The 17,501-nt window shown below is 47.2% G+C and overlaps 3 protein-coding genes and 1 non-coding gene across 7 annotated transcripts in view; 1 reads left to right on the top strand and 3 right to left on the bottom strand.

Moving 5' to 3' along the window:
- The window catches only part of Kremen1 (kringle containing transmembrane protein 1), a 71,515-nt gene extending 69,359 nt beyond the window's left edge, over window positions 1-2,156 (bottom strand). For 2 of the 3 annotated variants that reach the window (XM_078039670.1, XM_078039672.1), the window contains exon 1: window positions 1,945-2,156. In XM_078039670.1, the coding sequence (XP_077895796.1) occupies window positions 1,945-2,041 (97 nt within the window). In that variant the 5' untranslated portion in view covers window positions 2,042-2,156. The remainder of the gene's footprint in view (window positions 1-1,944) is intronic. The other variant, XM_078039673.1, reaches the window with a different exon arrangement.
- C2H22orf31 (chromosome 2 C22orf31 homolog) lies at window positions 2,040-12,769 on the top strand. The gene is given in 6 exon segments (XM_078027537.1): window positions 2,040-2,379; window positions 3,176-3,301; window positions 10,819-11,252; window positions 12,211-12,404; window positions 12,406-12,584; window positions 12,587-12,769. Coding segments are annotated over 6 exon segments (1,332 nt in total). The 3' UTR covers window positions 12,646-12,769.
- Trnaa-ugc (transfer RNA alanine (anticodon UGC)) lies at window positions 8,002-8,074 on the bottom strand. The gene has a single exon. It is a non-coding gene; the product is annotated as a tRNA-Ala (tRNA).
- Window positions 12,770-13,242: 473 nt separating the features above from the next.
- Window positions 13,243-17,501, bottom strand: part of Znrf3 (zinc and ring finger 3) — a 147,822-nt gene continuing 143,563 nt past the window's right edge. For both annotated transcript variants that reach the window (XM_078039668.1, XM_078039669.1), the window contains one exon: window positions 13,243-16,869. In XM_078039668.1, the coding sequence (XP_077895794.1) occupies window positions 16,826-16,869 (44 nt within the window). In that variant the 3' untranslated portion in view covers window positions 13,243-16,825. The remainder of the gene's footprint in view (window positions 16,870-17,501) is intronic.

Here is a 17,501-nt window from a genome sequence, read left to right as displayed (position 1 = left end):
TAATAAAAGCATAACAGGATTGGGGGTTTAAACTATGTAAGAGTTGCTTCATTTGACCTAGCAAAGCAAAGGTACCCAGGGAGATTCACCTTGCAACAAGCATAAGAGAATTGGCTCACTTTACACTTTCCAGAGCCATTATTCTGCCCTTTCCAGAAGAGGAACCAGTCTATTTCCACCCATACCTCTCTTTCTCTCTCTCTCTCTCTCTCTCTCTCTGTAGAGGACATTAAATCCTGAACACACAGATGGCAAAGTGGAGCTAAGGGGTTACTAGGTTACAGTTATGTTGACATATCCTGGCTCTCAGAATGTCCCTCCCTCACTCCTCACATAAAGCAAACACTAGAAGTGATCAGATTGTAGAAGTCCCATAGAAAGCAGCAATCTCTCTGAAACCACTTACTGAGCCTCAGGTTTACAGTTCTGAGACCCTTGTACTGATCTAAAGACAAACTTTGCCTTTTACAGGATTCATAAGACAGGAAGCTCACAAGCATTCCCAGGGTAAATGAGGTGAACTGTGAAGTTCACTTGGTGAACTGTGAAGCATTATAAAAAGTATTATTAAAATATGTTTATTGACTGCCATCTGTATGTGGGTGTTACCTACAGTATATCATTTAATCTTCACAATACCCTGCAAGGGAATTATCACCATTCACCCCCTTTACAAATGAGGAATGTAAAGCTCAGAAAACCAAAAGCATGGCCCAAAGTAACTACAGTAAGTGACAACACTAAGTCCTAGATTTTCAGTAATCCAAGTTGAGTAAACAAAGGAACTTGGAGTTATCTTCCACCAGCAAAATATTCTTTTTCAAATATCACAGCTTGAAATTTTGGATGAAGAACCAGAGACCGGTTTCCCTACTCAGGCAGACTGGTAATGAACTCTTCCCTTCCCTTTCACAAATGTCCTATACTCGACACCCAAACAACCTGCAGAGAAACATAATCCAGCCAGCCAACATCCTCCTGCCTGCTCAACTTGGAAAGGATTCTGCTACAAGGAAGGGTGTGTATGGAAGCTAAGCAAAGTCCCAGTTTCCGTCCTGATTCAGGGACCCACCTCAGGAAGACCTTGCCTTGGCTTGGGGAGCAGGTAACCTGTTTAAACTACAGGGTTACCCAAGAGTTGGACTCATCATTGCACACCCTTAGGAGAAGCACCCTAGGTTCTTTAGGGAGAAGTTTCCCATCACTTGTTTCTTCTTTTCTCTCACTGATCGGAAGTCACCTGAGTCCTGGGGAAGTTCAAAGCGGGGCCCCAGGGGCGAAGGAGGCAGGGGGCGTCCTGGTTGGGAACAGGGGATACTCCCGGGACCCGGACCTGCCTCTAGCAGGGCGGGTTAGTCAACGCGAAACCAGCTCTCGAGGCTGAAGTTAGTGTCGCCTAAGCTGGGACAGCTGGGACACGAGCGGAGGAGCTCGGCGCCCGCTCCTCCCGCCTCCGCACCCGCTCCTGCACGGAGAGGCGCCGGGATACACCGGTGTAGGCTGGAGGGGAGGAAAGGGGGACCAGGGAGCGTCGTAGTGAGGCTCGGGGAGGGGATCCTGGCCCCGGGTAGTGTTCCTGAGGGTCCTGGGGAAGGGGTGCAGCGCCTCGAGGAGGGGCAGCCGTCCCGGCCCGGGGACGTCGCCGAGACTTGGGGACTGGATCCCGAGCGCAGGGGTAACCGTTGAAGGGATTGGGCAGCGGGTCCCAAGCTGCGAGGCAGAGGAAACGTCTCCTCCGGGGGCGTCACTGAGGAGCCTGGCGAAGGGGTCCGGGAGGCACTGAGGAGGAGAGGACGCCCGGGCCTGGGGGCGTCGCTGAGGAGCCTGGAGAAGTGCTCCCGGGAGGCACCCGCGAGGGAGAGAGTGGGCCCCACAGACCCGCAGGCCCGAGTCGCCCCTCGGGCGGGCTCCACACCGGGCAGATGCCGGGGGTCGCTCACTCACCGGGTCCAGAGCCGAGGCCAGGGCTGGGTGCGGGCCGGGCCGCCAGCGTGAGCGCGGCGGCGGAGAGCAGGGCGAGGCGGGCGGCGGGCGGCGCCATGGGCCGTCAGTGCGGGGCCCCGGGGCGCGGCCCGGGGGAGAGGGGGCAGCGCCGGGAGCCGGGGGCGGCCATGGGAGCCGGACGCGGGGCCCGATTGTGGCCCCGCCCCGGCCGCCGGCTGCCCCGCCCCGGCCCGGCCCGCCCTCCCCAGCGCCGCCACCGCCCCGGCCGCCCGGGGCCCGCCTGGCTCCGCGGAGAGGCCCGAGGGGCGGAGCTGACGGCGCACGCACGTCCCGCCCCGCGCCTGCCACTCACATTCTGGGCCAAGCCCACCTCCCCTCACCTGGACCCGCCCCACCGTGCAACCTGTTTGACCCACCAAGGGGTGGGGCCGGGAGGTGAGGGGCGGGGTCAGGGCCCTGCCTCGGAGTCCCCTAGCGGACGTTTGACCCGGCTGAAGCGGGTCGGGCGCTCTGTGATCCCTGCTCCACCCTCACCCGGGTCGTGACCCACGCGGGATCAACCACAGCGGTAATAATCAGAACGGCAGTTTGCAAACCTCCTTCTCCTGCTTGGCTTATCGTAGTGGTTAACAAAAGGGTGCTTTGGAGTCAGCCTGTGATGTTTGACTCAGTCACCTGTAAGATCTTGGACCGGCGTGAAGGAAATATAACTCTCACCTCAAATTTTCTTTTCTGTTTAATGGGAGTGATGATAAGCAACTACTCCCCAAAGCGATTGTACTAAATGAGATAATGCATGCAAACATTCATGCACGCCCAGTAGGGACTCGGTAAATGTGGTGTTTCTTTCTCCAAGTCAAGCCTAGCTACAAAGGAGGCGGCATCGTGAGCTCTTGTTCAGAATCTATCACGCACTATGTCAATTAGGGCAAGTTTCCTGACCTGAGCCTCTGCCATTTGCAAAACAGAAAGCAAGTAAATCGCCCAAAGCAGAGTCCAAAAGTGGATGGGACCGTGCTACTTATTTTGCAGACTGAGACACTAGGGCACAGAGGGCTCGTGCTTTTCTTAAACTCTTAGCCCCTGCGTGGCAGGCCCTTTGCCCCCTAAGGTCTTCCCCAGCCGCACCCAGTTCGGTGGTAGGCCTGTTTCCTCCCCCGCACTCCCCCAGGCGAAGGGGATTTTCCTACCGCTCCCTCCTAAAACGCCACGGCGACGCCCCGTGGGACAGGTCCAGGCGGCGCGCCCGGCGCTTTCAAGTCCCTGGTCCCGGACTTGCAAGTGCAGACCTGCGCCCGGCGCGGCGGCGGGAACATTTATTCTCCTGTGCAGACTCGAAGCGCCCAGGGGCTGGGCGGTACTGGCCCCAAGGGATCCCGTACACCGGCCCCTGCTCCGGGTCGCCCACTCCCAGAACCCACGTTCCCCGCAACAACCTCGATCCCACACGCACACACCGCGCTCCCAAGGCTGGACCCCAAAGGCGCAGCTACCTCCCAAGAGGCCTCTCAGCCAGTGTCCCTCTCCACCCACACGCTGCGGCAAGAAAAATCTTGTTCAGGTTTTTGTTTTCCCTGTCATTCCTAGTTCAAGAATCCTCTGGGCTCCTTATTGGAGTATGCGAAACCGCCCCACGCCCCAGACACACTCCATCCCAGGAACACATCCTCCACATCCCACCTGTCAGAGGAGAAAATAGGAAGAGACACGTAAGAGGTAGAAACAAGGTTTATTTGGCCATCCGTGCCTCCTGATGGTACCTTGCGACTGCCCTTTCCCCTGGAGGAAGGCCCCCACTGCTGGGCTGGCACCGGCCCCCATCAGTGACTTGTCTTCCTCTCCTTTGGGTACAACTAGGACCAGCTATATGATTTGCATGGCTCCATGAGAAATTAAAATGCGGGGTCCTTTGTTCCAACTTTGGTGACAGCAGAGCATTAAAGCAAGCATAGAGCCCTTCCAAGCATAGTTGCCACAACCCATGAAATTGGTCCTGTGTCCAACAGAACTCAGAAAGTGTGCGAGCTCCTGCCCCCTCTGGCTGCTCTAAGAAGCGTCCCTCCAGCCTTCCCCACCCCCATCTTCTCTTTTCCAGTTTAAAGCCCATCGCAGGTGATGGAAACAGTGCACAAGAGGCTAAAAATACAGCCGAGTGTGTCTAGGTCATGGCACTTAAGGGCTCAAGGTCTTTTGCTCAGTTATGTGGTCCCGGCCTCTAACAGGGAGCAGCCCGAGATATTCATTTCAATGCTTCACATGCCTGGGGTGTTTAGCAGCTTTATTTCATGGAAAGAGTGGGGACATTGACTGCAGGCTCTGGGCCACCAGGAGGATGTTGGTGTTGGTTTGTTTGTTTGCCTGTTTAGCTCTGCAGTCAGATCCTTTTCCTCCTCTGAAAGGAGCAGGATTTGCTAAGAACTGGAGACAAACTGGTGGAGTTTGGGTCAGTCTAGTGTCTTTGAAACCCCAGTTGTGGGATGTTTTCTGATGAAAGGACAGTTTTGCTTTGTTTTTGGAACCCAGAGTTGAACCCAGAGGTACTTAACCACTGAGCCACATCCCCAGCCATTTTTTTTTAATATTTATTTTTTAGTTTTAGGTGGACACAATATCTTTATTTTTTATTTAATGTGGTGTTGAGGATCGAACCCAGCGCCCCATGCATGCTAGGCAATCGTGCTACTGCTTGAGCCACATCCCCAGCCCCCCCCAGCCATTTTTTTAAAATATTTTTTTAGTTGTTGATGGACCTTTATTTTAATCATTTATTTATATGCGGTGCTGAGAATCCAAGCCAGTGCCTCACACATGAGTGGCAAGCACTCTACCACAGCCACAGCCCACCAGCCTTTTAAAAATATTTTTATTTAGAGACAGGGTCTCACTAAGTTGCTTAGGGCCTCGCTAAGTTGCTGAGGCTGTCTTTGAACTCCTCCTGCTTCAGCCTCCCAAGCCATTAGGATTACAGGCATGTGCCACCCTGACTGGCTAGGACAGTTGTTTTTACAGAGAGTACTAGTCAGGGGAATCCGTTTATAATGACAACAATACCAAACATATTTTACCAAGCACTGTACGGAGTGTTTATGGTCAAATTGCATAGATCCCCCAGTAGGTTTATGAGGGAAGGGTCCTTGGCATCCAAAGTTCACGTGGTAGTGGGGCTGGGCTTTGAACTTAGGCAGAGAGATCTCAGGTCTCTTTTTTAAACACTATGGTAAAATGTCTCCCTGTCTCTACAGGAATGTCAACAGAGAGTGCTCCAGGACTGGGATTATGGTGAAACAAGGGAGATACGGACTCAAACTAAAAATTTAAGGAGACATAATAAAAAACAGTAAAAAACACCTCAGTAGTCATGATAAATATTATTTAATAAATATTTACACATCTAATAAATTAATAAACAGCATTTTAATATAATATTTTTTAAAGTACAAATACCAAGAAAATCCACAATGAAGCTGGGCCTGGTGATATATTCCTCTAGATCCACTGTTATGGAGGTTGAGAAGGGAGGATCACTTGAACTTTGGAATTCAGGGGCTGGGCAGGCCCTGACAACATACTGAGACTTCATCTCATTTAAAAAAAAAAAAAAAAATCCTTTGGATGTAGTGGCATAACCTGTAATTCTAGCAGCTCCGGAGGCTGAGACAGGAGGATCACAAGTTCCAAATTAGCTTGGGCAACTTAGTGAGACCCTGTCTCAAAAAAGAAAGAAAGAAGTATGGGGGTGTGGCTCAGTGGTAGAGCACCCTTGCATTCTGTCCTCATTGGGGGGGGATATCCAAGATGAGCAGAACGATAACATTTTTAACATCTCCTTCCTTTTCTTCCCTTCCCTTTTCCTTCCTCTCCTCCTTCCTTCCTTCTTTCCCTGTTTCCTACTGGAGCTGGGGATGGAACCGCCCTCCCCTCACACAACCTAGGCAGACACTTCACCACTGAACTACATTCCAAACCAATGTCAATACTTTCAATAAAGATAGGATCCATGGTCCTGATTTTCCTTTGGGCTCTGGTTTGACTCAGCACAGAATACTTACTGATCCTTTGTCCCAGGTTTGGCTCAGGCATCTAGTGATGGAAAATTCCAGAGAAGCAGTCATTTTTTTTTTTTCTTGTTGTTGTTCTGATGGAGATGAGGGAAGAGAAAGAATCTGGACTTAAACACAGTGACCCAGAGCTATCTGTGGAGCTTCCAGGTGAGTATGTTTGGGTTGGAAATGAAGAAATAGGACTCATCGACATCCTGGATCAGACAGGACCCGATCATCTCACATCCTTGGCCCACGATTGGTGCCTGTTCAGCACATGTGGTCTAAATCATTGGTCCTCGAGTTTGCATCATAGTTCAGGAATCTTTTCAAAATCTCTCTCCAAAGTTTTTCTCTCCTTTGCATCACAGACCTCAGATATACTCCCACATGGGTGTGGAAGTTTGCTTCTGGAGTGTTAATAAAAATATCTTCTGAGGAAAAGAGAAATTTGTGTGTGTGGGCGGGGGAGGGGGTAGGGCCATAAAGGGGAAAGACAAAAATTAATAAATGGAATCAATTTCTTCTTGATTAGCTGAGTCTCCAGAAACAGAATAAAAGCTAAGGGAAACTGAAGGAAGGAAAGAAAGAAGAAAAATTATAGGAGCTAAAAATATTATGAGAAAAGTTTGGCTAAGCATCAAAGACAGGCAGATGTGTTTCCCAATAGAAGCTCTGGTTTAGATATGTCAGGAAGCACAGCTCCAAAGGATGGGTGGAAAATAAGGTTATTTAGACTAAGCTCAACGGAATAAAATTTTAAAAGATTTAGAGGAGCATCAGATGGAGGAACAAGCCTTTCAGCAATATGGAAGCTCTGCCGCCTCAACCCCAAATTCTCTGGATCAAGTGTTGGCACTGAGGATGGAAATTTGCGCCACAGTTTTCAGGACCTTGGACCAAATAGTCTTTCCAGCCTGACTTTATAATTCTAAAGGGAACAATCTCTGTTAAAGCCTAGCTACTTTCCTTATCATATCCTCAGCTGCCTGCTTCCCTATCCATTTAATAAAACATGGACTGTTCTGGAAAACTTCCACAACCAGGCAGGGAATGTAGCTCCCATGCATACACCACTTCTGTGAGGTCAATCAAGTCCAATTCTAGTAGGATTTCGTATTTGGTGAAGATGGATCATGAAAAAAGAGTTGCTATGATATCCAAGCCAGGTCAAAACATTTCCTACATTCAATGGGCTTTTTGCTTGGCTTCATAAGCCCCATAGATGTATATAAATGACCAGATGTGAAGATCGTATCTAGGGGCTAGAGAGTGTTAAATGAGCACATGGGCCACAGTATAAATAACATTATAAGAAAATTATTTATTTATTCTCTGTAGATGTGTTTTCCAATTTAATCTCCACCACCCCAAGGACAGAAAATGCAGTGATTTTTTTTTCTTTTGCATCCTAGGGCAAGGACATTATTTATTGGGTACTGGCTAGGCACCGGAAGTCATGCCAAGTGCTTCCCATGGATCGTTCCACTCTGTTCTCACAGTAATTCTTGGGTAGGCACTATTACTATCCTCATTTCACAGAGAAGTACATGAAGGTTTAAAGATGTGGATTTATTTGCCTGTTGAAAATGGATCTGGGATGCCAGTTTGGGCAGAGAAGGGCTCATGACAAGAATAGGACTAAAACTGGGCCCAGGGGTGCGCTGACCAGAGGACACACCTCATGGTAGTGACTGGTTCAGAGGAAGGGTGGTGTAGAATTTGGTTGAGTTCAGTCTTTTTTCGTTACTAGTTATGGGACCTGGGGCATGGCCCTTTTTTTTTTTTGTGGTTGGAGGTAGAACTCAGGGGCACTCAGCCACTGAGCCTCATCCCCAGCCCTATTTTGTATTTCATTTAGAGACAGGATCTCACTGAGTTTCTTTAGGATCTCACTTAGTTGCTGAGGCTGGCTTTGATCCTTCTGCCTCTGCCTCCTGAGCTGCTGGGATGACAGGCGTGTGCCACCACACCCGGTTGGGGCATGGCTCTTGCTTCTTCTTTTTTTTTTTTTTCCTGGTGATGCTGGGGATTGAACCCAGGGCCTTTTATATGCAAGGCAAGCACTCTACCAACTGAGCTATATCCCCAGCCCTAGGGCATGGCTCTTGAGTAACTCAATTTCTTTGACTGTAATGTAGGGATGGCAAGAGGACCCATGCTCATGGTACTCTGGTGGCATTTCATGACTTGAAACACTCCTGGAACAGCACTTTGCCTTCAGTAAATGTTCAATAGATAACGAATTTTGTCAACATAGGAGAAATAGAATCCGGGTTGGTTATAAGGAAGGTGAAGGCTCCCTGATTGGGTAGAGTCAATTGAAGTTACACTGAATAGACAGAAGGAGGGACTTACCAGATTTGAAGACACTGTGTCTGAAGCCACCTAGGTGAACAGCTCTGTGTAAAAAGAAGGAAGTTCAAAATGCTGCAAGTCAGAGCTGTGTCCCTTGGTCATTGAGTAAGAGACCTAGGAAAGTAAACATGACCGACCAAGGAGTCGTGGGAAGGAGGAGGAGGTGCGGAAAAGCCAGATTCAAGACAGGAGAGAAGAGAAATAGAAAAGCTCTTCCAATTGTGCCTTTTTGCCTCCATGTTTGCCTTCTGTCCCTGCTGGGCACAACTGAATGCAGATGGTCATTTTCAGGAGACCCAAGAGCCTAGTGCCACCTCTTCAAGATTCCCCGGCTTTGAAAGGACGCTTGCCTGCCCAGTCTTCAGACATTCGCAAACGCTTCCCAAAGACAAACCCTTTCCAACGCCCTGCTCTAAAACTGACCCACCTCTTGGGAGGTGAGGCCAGGGCTCGCCACTGAATGGGCACCATTGTCCTTCCGAGTGTCTGTGGGTCCAGATGCTGTCGGCCTGGAGGTGGCTCCACCGCAGCCTACGGTGCGGTCTGCCTGTAAGGCTTTGATTCCCTCCAGGGACAACACTTCAAAAATTCAAACAGGCAACACATGCAATTCCAGGAGTCCCTGCCAGGCTCATACTCTGTTTTTCCATCATTTCACTCTCCTCCCCTTCGGGAGGGAGCCTCCTTTGGCATTTTGCGTATGAAAAATGAAAACCACCAACAGGGCCAACACCTGATAAGGAGCAAGGCATTGCCTAAGAGTTCCCAGGAAGAGGCGTCTTTGTTCTCCTTTCAAGCCCTTGACACTGCTAACAGCTCTAATTACTGCATTGGCCATGGGATGTAAAATAATACCACATTCCAGAAACCCTGTAGTCTCCCTGGGAGAGACACACAGGGAGAGGTGCCCAGGGCTGCAGGAACGTGTTCTCTCATTTCTGGTCCCTAATGTTGGCAGCTATTCTGAGAACTCAACAGTACCTTCTTTATGTGCATGGAGAAGGGCACTTTTGCACGTGTAAGGGTACATCCTCTCACTACCCATACCCACCAATCTGGTCTGCGTATTTAACAACGCTTCATGCAGATCATGCTTCTGGAGAACGTAGGCTCTCCACCCAGGCCATTCTGGGGGGAAATGAGGACTTCAGAAGTTCCTGAGGCTGTGAGCAACAACAAAATGGAACTTCTTCCAATATAATTTAACTATAAAACCTGATGATGTAACACTCACCCACACCCACATCACAAACCAAAGTGACATCACAAATACTAAAGATAATGGCTCCAAACTGCCTACATCTAAGGCCAAGTCTAAACAGCAATTTGCCCACACATGGCTGAGGCAGAGAAAGACAGGTGACTAGAAATATTCAAACAAAACAAAACAAAAAAACAAAAGAGAAAAAAAGAAAAAGAAAATACATGTTTCTTCCCCCTACTAAGCTAGCTAAAATAAAATTTAAGGCAACCGAAATATGGTAAGGTGATATTATTTATTAATTTATATTATTTTGGGGGTATTGGGGAATTGAACCCTGAGGTGCTCTACCGATGAGCTACACCTCCAGTCCTTTTTATTTTTATTATTATTTTTTTTATTTTGAGGCAGGGTCTTGCTAAGTTGCCCAGGCTGGCCTTGAACTTTTGATCCTCCTCCTTCAGCCACCTGAGTCACTGGGATTATAGGCGTGCACCGCGGCACCCAGCTGATTTTATTTTCTTATAGATGACATTTCTTAGAAAGTCAGGGCTCTTTAAGAATGTGATTCTAACCTATCCAAATTGTTTTCTTGTTCTTGCCCAGTCCCCGGAAATGGAGGCAAGTATGAATTACATGGGCTTTTGCCTCTATGGACCCTAGAATTTATTTTCCTCTTGAGCAGCTTTTCTTGGCTCATGGAAGCCTGGTTAAAAGGTGTCTTGGGGTTTGGCAGGACTCACCTGCTGTCAATTCTGTGTTGCGGTGTGGTTGTGAAGTGACTGAAGCTCCCATAGATGTCCTGAGTCATTCCCTCCCATCCCAGTCCCTGAGTGATCCCCTCCCATCCCTTTCCTGCATCGATTCCTTTCTTTCCAGCAGGACTAAAATCATCTTCTTTTATAGTAAACCCTCCCCGACCCCCCAACCCCCAACTTTCTGCCCCAGCATGCTATGTTCTTTAAGAGTCGTGACCTTGTAAAGTTCCTATATCTACCCTACTTGGAAGAAGAAGAAGAAAAGAGGAAGAAGAAGAAGGAGGAGAAGGAGAAGAAGGAGAAAAAGAAGGAGAAGAAGGAGAAGAAGGAGAAAAAAAAGGAGATGATTATTTCAGTGAGCAGGAGAGAGCCATATAACAAAATTTCTAAGATTCATATGGAAGAAACTGTCCATAGAATGATGTTAATACTTAGCCTTCAAAGTATAAATCTAGTCTCTGATTGAGAATTAGTCTTCTTTTTGTTTTATTCCTTCTCACCCCCCTTATAATTCTAGCACCCCCCAGCATCCTCACCTATGGACTCCGACGGTCCATCTTACTGAACACCAGGCTTCAGAATTGCTATGTGGTTTCACCAGCTCTCACCAACATCTGGACTGCCAGAACATGTGCAAGGCAGAACATCAAGACCCCAGCACCAGGTACCACCTCTTGCTGGGAAGTGGTAAAGAACCCAATAATTGCCAGTTCGTTCTCTCTGGCTAAGCTTGTGCTCTGGAGGCAATTGAAGGATAAATGCTGTCCGGTACCTTCCAAGTTTGGAGAAGCGAAGCCACTGAAGAGATTAAAGCCCAGGAACAATTCAACAATGAATGCCACGCAGCAGGCCAGGATAAGAAACTCCATCAGATCCAAGAACAAGCGGCCAGCAGGGCAGCTGCTGGGCTCACCTGGACGAGGACAGAGTCCTGCAGGAAGCATCGGCGAGGTAGACAATGGCCAGGAGTGGAGAAAGTGGGATGGGTGGGAAGAGGGAAATTCTAAAGTTGAAGACAGGATTGGGGAGGGAGGGTGCCCAATGACAGAGTGGACAGAGAACTAGATCTAGGGTCATAGTATGTATTATTATTTTATTTTTTATGGTGCTGGGGAGTGAACGCAGGGCCCTGTACATGTGAGGCAAGCACTCTGCCAACTGAGCTGTACCCCCAGCCCAGTATATATTATTTGTATTCCACCTCACTCCAAAGAAAGATGAAGGGACCTTCATAAACACAGACAAAAGGAACTTGGAGGTGAAGGGAAAATAAGGGTGAGAAAGGCCAGGATCATGCAAGCTCAGGCACATGTATGTGCGAGGTGAGCTGTGAGCTTCCATATGGAGAACCTGGCAGCTAGAGGCTGATGGGAGCCAGCTCGGTCAATCCTTGGTGGCCAGTGGAGCTCAGAGCATGTTTTGGAGCTCAACTGTCAGGGTTCATATCCTAACTCTGACCATTAATTGGGGATAACCTTGGGCTTAACCTTTTTTGTGTCTTGATTTTATCATATAAAATGAGGGATAATGGCCTCTCCCTTACAAGGCTTCATGAAGATTAAATGAGTTAATACATGCAAAAGGCTTTTGAATAGCGCCTGGCACAGAGTAAATAATTAGGATCCTGCATAGCGTTCAATAGATGACAGCTGTGGTTATTAACCCTCCAACTGTGTGGCCTTGGGTAAACCAGTTCCAATTCCTCTGCCTTTAAAGCTGTCTCCTGCTGACCTTCCAGGGCTCCGGGGAACACATGCAGTGGTATATAAAGGGGTTCAGTAAGCTAGAACATGCTGGACAAATGTTGGTTGTTGCTGTAACCAAGACTCTGAGACATAAATCCCAGATAATTATTCTGAGCTCCCTTCTCAAGTTTTAGCTTTGACTTCTCTGCTTTCCTCCTGGCTAGAGCAAAGAAAGTTCAAAGGAGAAAAAAGTAATAGTCCGCCAAGATCTTGAAGATAGATATGTGGAATGCGTGGCCGCCACCCAAGCACTATCCTGGGACAGAGGGATCGCAGCCTGGAAGGGCCGAGCGTTGCCTCCTGAAACCCCAATGAGACAGCAGGTGCTGGGGGACTCGCTAACAATCCATCGTCTCCCCAGAGTGTTACCGGGCTCTGTACCATGCCGTGGTGGAGCCGATGCTGTGGAATCCTTCAGGAACCTCCAAGAGATATAGCTTGGAGCTGGGCAAGGCCATTAAACAAAAACTTTGGGAAGCTCTGTGCAGTCAGGCCACCACCCTTGAAGGTGCTTAGAAGGACCCACTGTCTGGCAGGAAGTGGCTGGTTTCCATGAGCCTGTGCCCAAGAAATGGCCCAAGTTAAAGAGTGAAAAATAAAAATAGGAACCCATGGGAATAGGATATTCTCTGCTAGATGTCTGAAAAATAAACACTACTTTGCACCTTCTACATAATCTCAAAGAGTGCTTTACAAATTAGTGACTGTGAAACAAGACAAACAATCCCCTCTACACTCATGGGTAGGTAATTTATTTGTGTATGTTGCTTTAAAGAGATGGGGCCTCACTTAGTTACCCAGGCTGGGATACAGGTGTGACACCCTGCATCCAGCACATGGTTATTTAATTTTGAGGGCTAGTGTTTGGAGGTTTTTTGTACATAGGAAAAGCCCTGAATAGGAAGCCAATGGCTGAGGTCCCAAATTTTTAAAAAGTGGACTGTTAAGCTCTTTGTCTCCCTCCACACATCCTGAGCAGAAAGCCTACCACCACCTCAAGAAAATAAACCCACAGTCAGTCCCTAGCAGATGACCGCTTGTGACACTGCAGAAATGCCCTGTAACCTGGACTCCATGTTAACAGGAGAGGAAATCACATGGATGCTTCCACCCGCAAGCTGATGCAAAGCTCATGCAAAGCTCTTTGTAGGTTCTGAAGACCTTAGCCAAACAGCAACGACAACATATAAAACACATACTTGATAAAATTGTATTTTTTTTTACAGTCATTTGTACAATTTGTTACAAAACCATAGACAACTATGACTTGTTTTAAATCATTTTTGGTCTGCAAATATGTAAAATCTGTGTGCAATTATCATGTATTTACAGGGCCTTGTGTTAGTCATTTTCAATGATTATTCCAACAATGTCACACTCTCAACATAAGACATGGCTTAAGATAAATATATTAGTAAATAAATATTCTGAGAACATATTTCCATAAATGAAATGTGCTGCTATACATATACAGAATATACATAAGTTGTTTTCTAGCTTTTAAAACAATTTTTTTAAAAAAATGGTAATGTTGGAAAAAGAGCCCTTAGACCATTTTATTACAAAATCTTTACAGCAAAGTTTTTACAAAATATCTTTTAAGTGCTATGGGAGAAATTAAAACAAAACTTTTTAAAATAGTGCCTTGTTAGACCAACACAATAGAATTTATATATAAAGAATAGAAAAAGGCAGTTCTGTTTAAAAGACAATGCTCTTGATTAGTAATTCATTTTTAGATCTCATTAAAAAAGCATTAGCCCTGCCTGAATGTGAAGGAGGGACAAGGAGCACATAGGGGAAGATCTGAGCAATAAAACAGGGTGAACTTAGGAAAATGGTGGGGGCTTCGGGTGGGGGAGGGGCTGTTAAACTAGCTTACTGGACCTGTGTCCACAAAGAGGTACATTGGTCAGAACATCCAAACATCCATTTTCAGCTGGTTCTAGAACTCTTCAGTTTACATGGCTGTCCTACACCCAGGGCCGGACCATAAGACCACACTCACTCCCTGACTCGGGGGATGTGGGGTTCTCAGTGTAAAGTGGGATGCTCTGTTTCCATGGTTAAACCACCACCATGCCACTGAGAGTCCACGGAAAAAGGTACCTGTCACGATTACTGGAGTCTTAGAGCTTCAAAGAAGACGTTTCTTTTGATTTAATGGTGACACAGATAGTTGTTAATTTATTCTGGTGACCTCCCTGTCTGGTGAGCCAATACAAATTCAAAAGATGGTGGTTGACATTTTAAGTTTTTAAATTTTCATTTTTGCTTCTACTACAACAATTAAATATCCTTCTTTTGTCATCTGCAGCTATCACTCTTTCAAAACGAAATTGGATGCACGTAACAAATCCAGTGGCAGCCAGATTCTGTATTCCATCTATTTAATGCTTAAGGCTTTTGAGGAGTGGTTTCTAGCCAGGACTAAAGAAAGCTGCTTTGGGGGTATGGTTTCAGACAAGGAAGATAATATGCTTCAAAGGCATTAAAAACAAGAAAGCAAAACCACAAACAACAAAAATCTCAACAATGAGAAGCTGCTTTCTGCAGTTCATGTTAAAAGCCATACACCCCCCTTCCCTAAACCATGTAATGCAAGCTGTTGTCCTGAGCAGCTGCTACTCCTGGCCCCAGAAATAAAGGCAGCCCTGATCTCATGTCAACAGCTTAGGCGCTTCTCACACTCTCGCCAACAGGTGTGCTGGGACAGCTTGCGGGGAGCCACCCCCAAGGGACCATACCCCAGAGGCTGGAGGACAAATCTCTCCACAGTGAGTTCCTAAATGGCAAATGGCTCCACCCTTTGATGCTGGGATCAGTGTCAAATCCTAGCTAGAAATAAGTACATTTCCTGATCATAGACTGGGGTTTTAAAGAAAAAAGGATTATATAAAGAGATATCTCATTGAAAATGTTCCAGTCTGTACTCTGGGTTGACTTCCTGTGAGCCGACTGTGAGTGGTAATAAGGGTTTCCTTGCAACCTAGGGTGGTCCCTATTTCCCCTACAGGAGGCCAGAGCTCAAGGTTCCTATGCTGCAATGAACATTTAGACCAAACAGATAAAACTTTAAATGGCAACAAATATCTGCTAAATGAATAAAAGTGACCAGAAATTACTTCACATGAAGGCTAATGTGATTAGGTGCTTTTTTTTTTTTTTAAAGGACAACAAGGACTACATTGGACAAAAAGGATGACAATCCCTGATCTGAAGTAGTTTTAAATATTCTCTCCCTTTTAAAAATGAAACATCTTAAAAAAAAAAAAAACAAGTTTGGGTTCTTAAAACTCTCCCTCCCCCTTTTAAAAAAACAAACAAAAAGGCTGGAAAAATATACAAAACCCTACCCTTTGGGGTCTAAACTATCTGATAGTCTCTCTGTCTCATGGAGAATCAATACATAATAGTGCATTAGGTAGACAGGGTAGTAGACATTTACAGGCGAGATGAGCAATTTCAGCCACTAGGCAGAGGGCTGAAAAACCCTGAAGCAGTGCTTCCGTGGGGGGGAAATGGAATAGGAAAAGCATCATTCGAATGGAGCTCAGTGCACACCCTGAGGGGTCTGAGAACTTGCCCCCAGGAAGGCAGTCCAAGGAAGCAGCAGTCAAGGGGCATGGCGGCCCTCACAAACGTGCATGTGCACAGGCTTGCTCCAGCGTGCCCATCCCTTCTCCAAAGGGTAGTGTGCTGCTGGGAGAGCGCAGAGCACTCCTCCCAGCCCCATCGGACACCAAGGCCACAAAACTACATTCCTCCTGGGTGTCTGCCCCATACACCCTGCTGAACCATTTCTGCAGCCAGTGGCAGGAAGCACAAAATATTTTTCCAAAGGATTCCAAAGTTAGGATCACAGAAGGGAGAGCTTCCACTTCCCTGCCCCAGGGCTGAGAGTTCGTGTACAAGACTACATGAACACCGCCCTTATTATAATCTGGACCTCTGTCAAGACCAGGACCAGGAACTTTTTGCTTGGGATAATGACCCAAAGGGACCAACTGAGGATACTGGGCAGAATTGTTCCTTTCACCCTGGGGCTTCTTTAGCAATGGCTCGACTCAGCTCTCCAGTGCTGCAGATTTTATGGCCTGGGCCTACTCCTCGCCATTTCCATCCTCTGCCTATAGGTGTGGGCTGGAGAGGCGTGGCTTCGGAGAGGACCTGACATTTTTTATGTTCAGATTTGCCACAAGAAAGAAAGGCAGCTTTGCATTGTTCCTCAGAGTTTGTACCCATATCAACTAGCTTTACTTCAAGTTTCTGGTTCATTTTCTAAGGCAGGTGTAGCCCTGAGCTTTTCAAAGGCCTGAGCTCCCTCAGGGGAGACAACAGTATCTACACATGATGTGGTTCATTTAATGCAGCAGTGATTTTTTTTCTTTTTCAGCAAAAGTTGGCAGCTAGGGTTCTTTAAAATATATATTTAAATAACTTTTTACATTTACATATAATATTAAAAAAAACAGAGAACTCAATCCCACACACCTTGGAACCCCAAGCACACACTCTACAAAACAAAAAATAACATGTTATCAAAGACACAAAGGACTCAGAATTTTGTCTGTTGGTTTGCTAATGAGGGTGGGGGGGCAGTGGGGGAGTTGCCACAGGTGGCTCACATTTTGGGTTGAGAAAGAGGGCTCTCTTTATTACCACTTTTGTGTTTGTCAAAGCTAAAAAAAATTTTGTTTCTTGTTTTTGTTTTGAAGGAAGTCAGAGTTTGGAGTCTCCATAAATTTCTCAATTTCCAGATAAGAGTTCCTTCTGAGCTCAGGCTCCTGGGCTGCTGCTGTCTGGTGGGCGAGATCCCAGTCCTAGGAGAGAGAAGGAGAACACTCATTAAGGGAGGCACTGCAGGCTTTGGAACAATGCATAGGGAACAGGAGAGGGACCCAGGTACCCTGTCCTTTGTGATGGGCAGGCTCTTAGGAAGTGACAGTTCTGTCACATCGACTGTGTGCACGGTAACCACTGAAGCACAGCTCCTTTTCTGAGAGGAGCTCAGTCTATGCTAAGACCATCCCCACCCCACCCCCCGCATGTTTTCCTCATCCCAGAGCCTTCTGGAAGCCCTTAGATAGCATGAAAACACAATGTACAAAGTGATGTTAACTGACTGCTGGGTGTAGGCCCTGGGAAGAACAGGGAGGAAGAGCCCCTCACAAGCTTGCAGACCTTCCCACAAAGTAACCTCGGCTTGAGATGACTTAGGAAGTAAGCAGATGGTTCAAGAGTGACCTAGAAGGGACTGGAGGGTCACCGGGCTGAGATCTGAAGAGGTCTGGAGGCAGAAATGAGCTTGTCTGGGACAGGCTGAAGGCCACAGCGGGGTAGAGCAGAGAGTAAGGAGAATAGAACAGACAATGGTGGATGGGTCAGAAGGAGCCAAATCACAGACAACTGGGGGAGCAGTTTCCATTTTTAAGATTCTAAAGGTAATGGCAAG

The sequence above is a fragment of the Ictidomys tridecemlineatus genome, chromosome 2, assembly GCF_052094955.1.
Source record: "Ictidomys tridecemlineatus isolate mIctTri1 chromosome 2, mIctTri1.hap1, whole genome shotgun sequence".
Classification (NCBI taxonomy): Eukaryota; Metazoa; Chordata; class Mammalia; order Rodentia; family Sciuridae; genus Ictidomys; species Ictidomys tridecemlineatus.
Note: the sequence above shows the minus strand (reverse complement) of the source record. Positions and strands in the feature narration are given on the sequence as shown.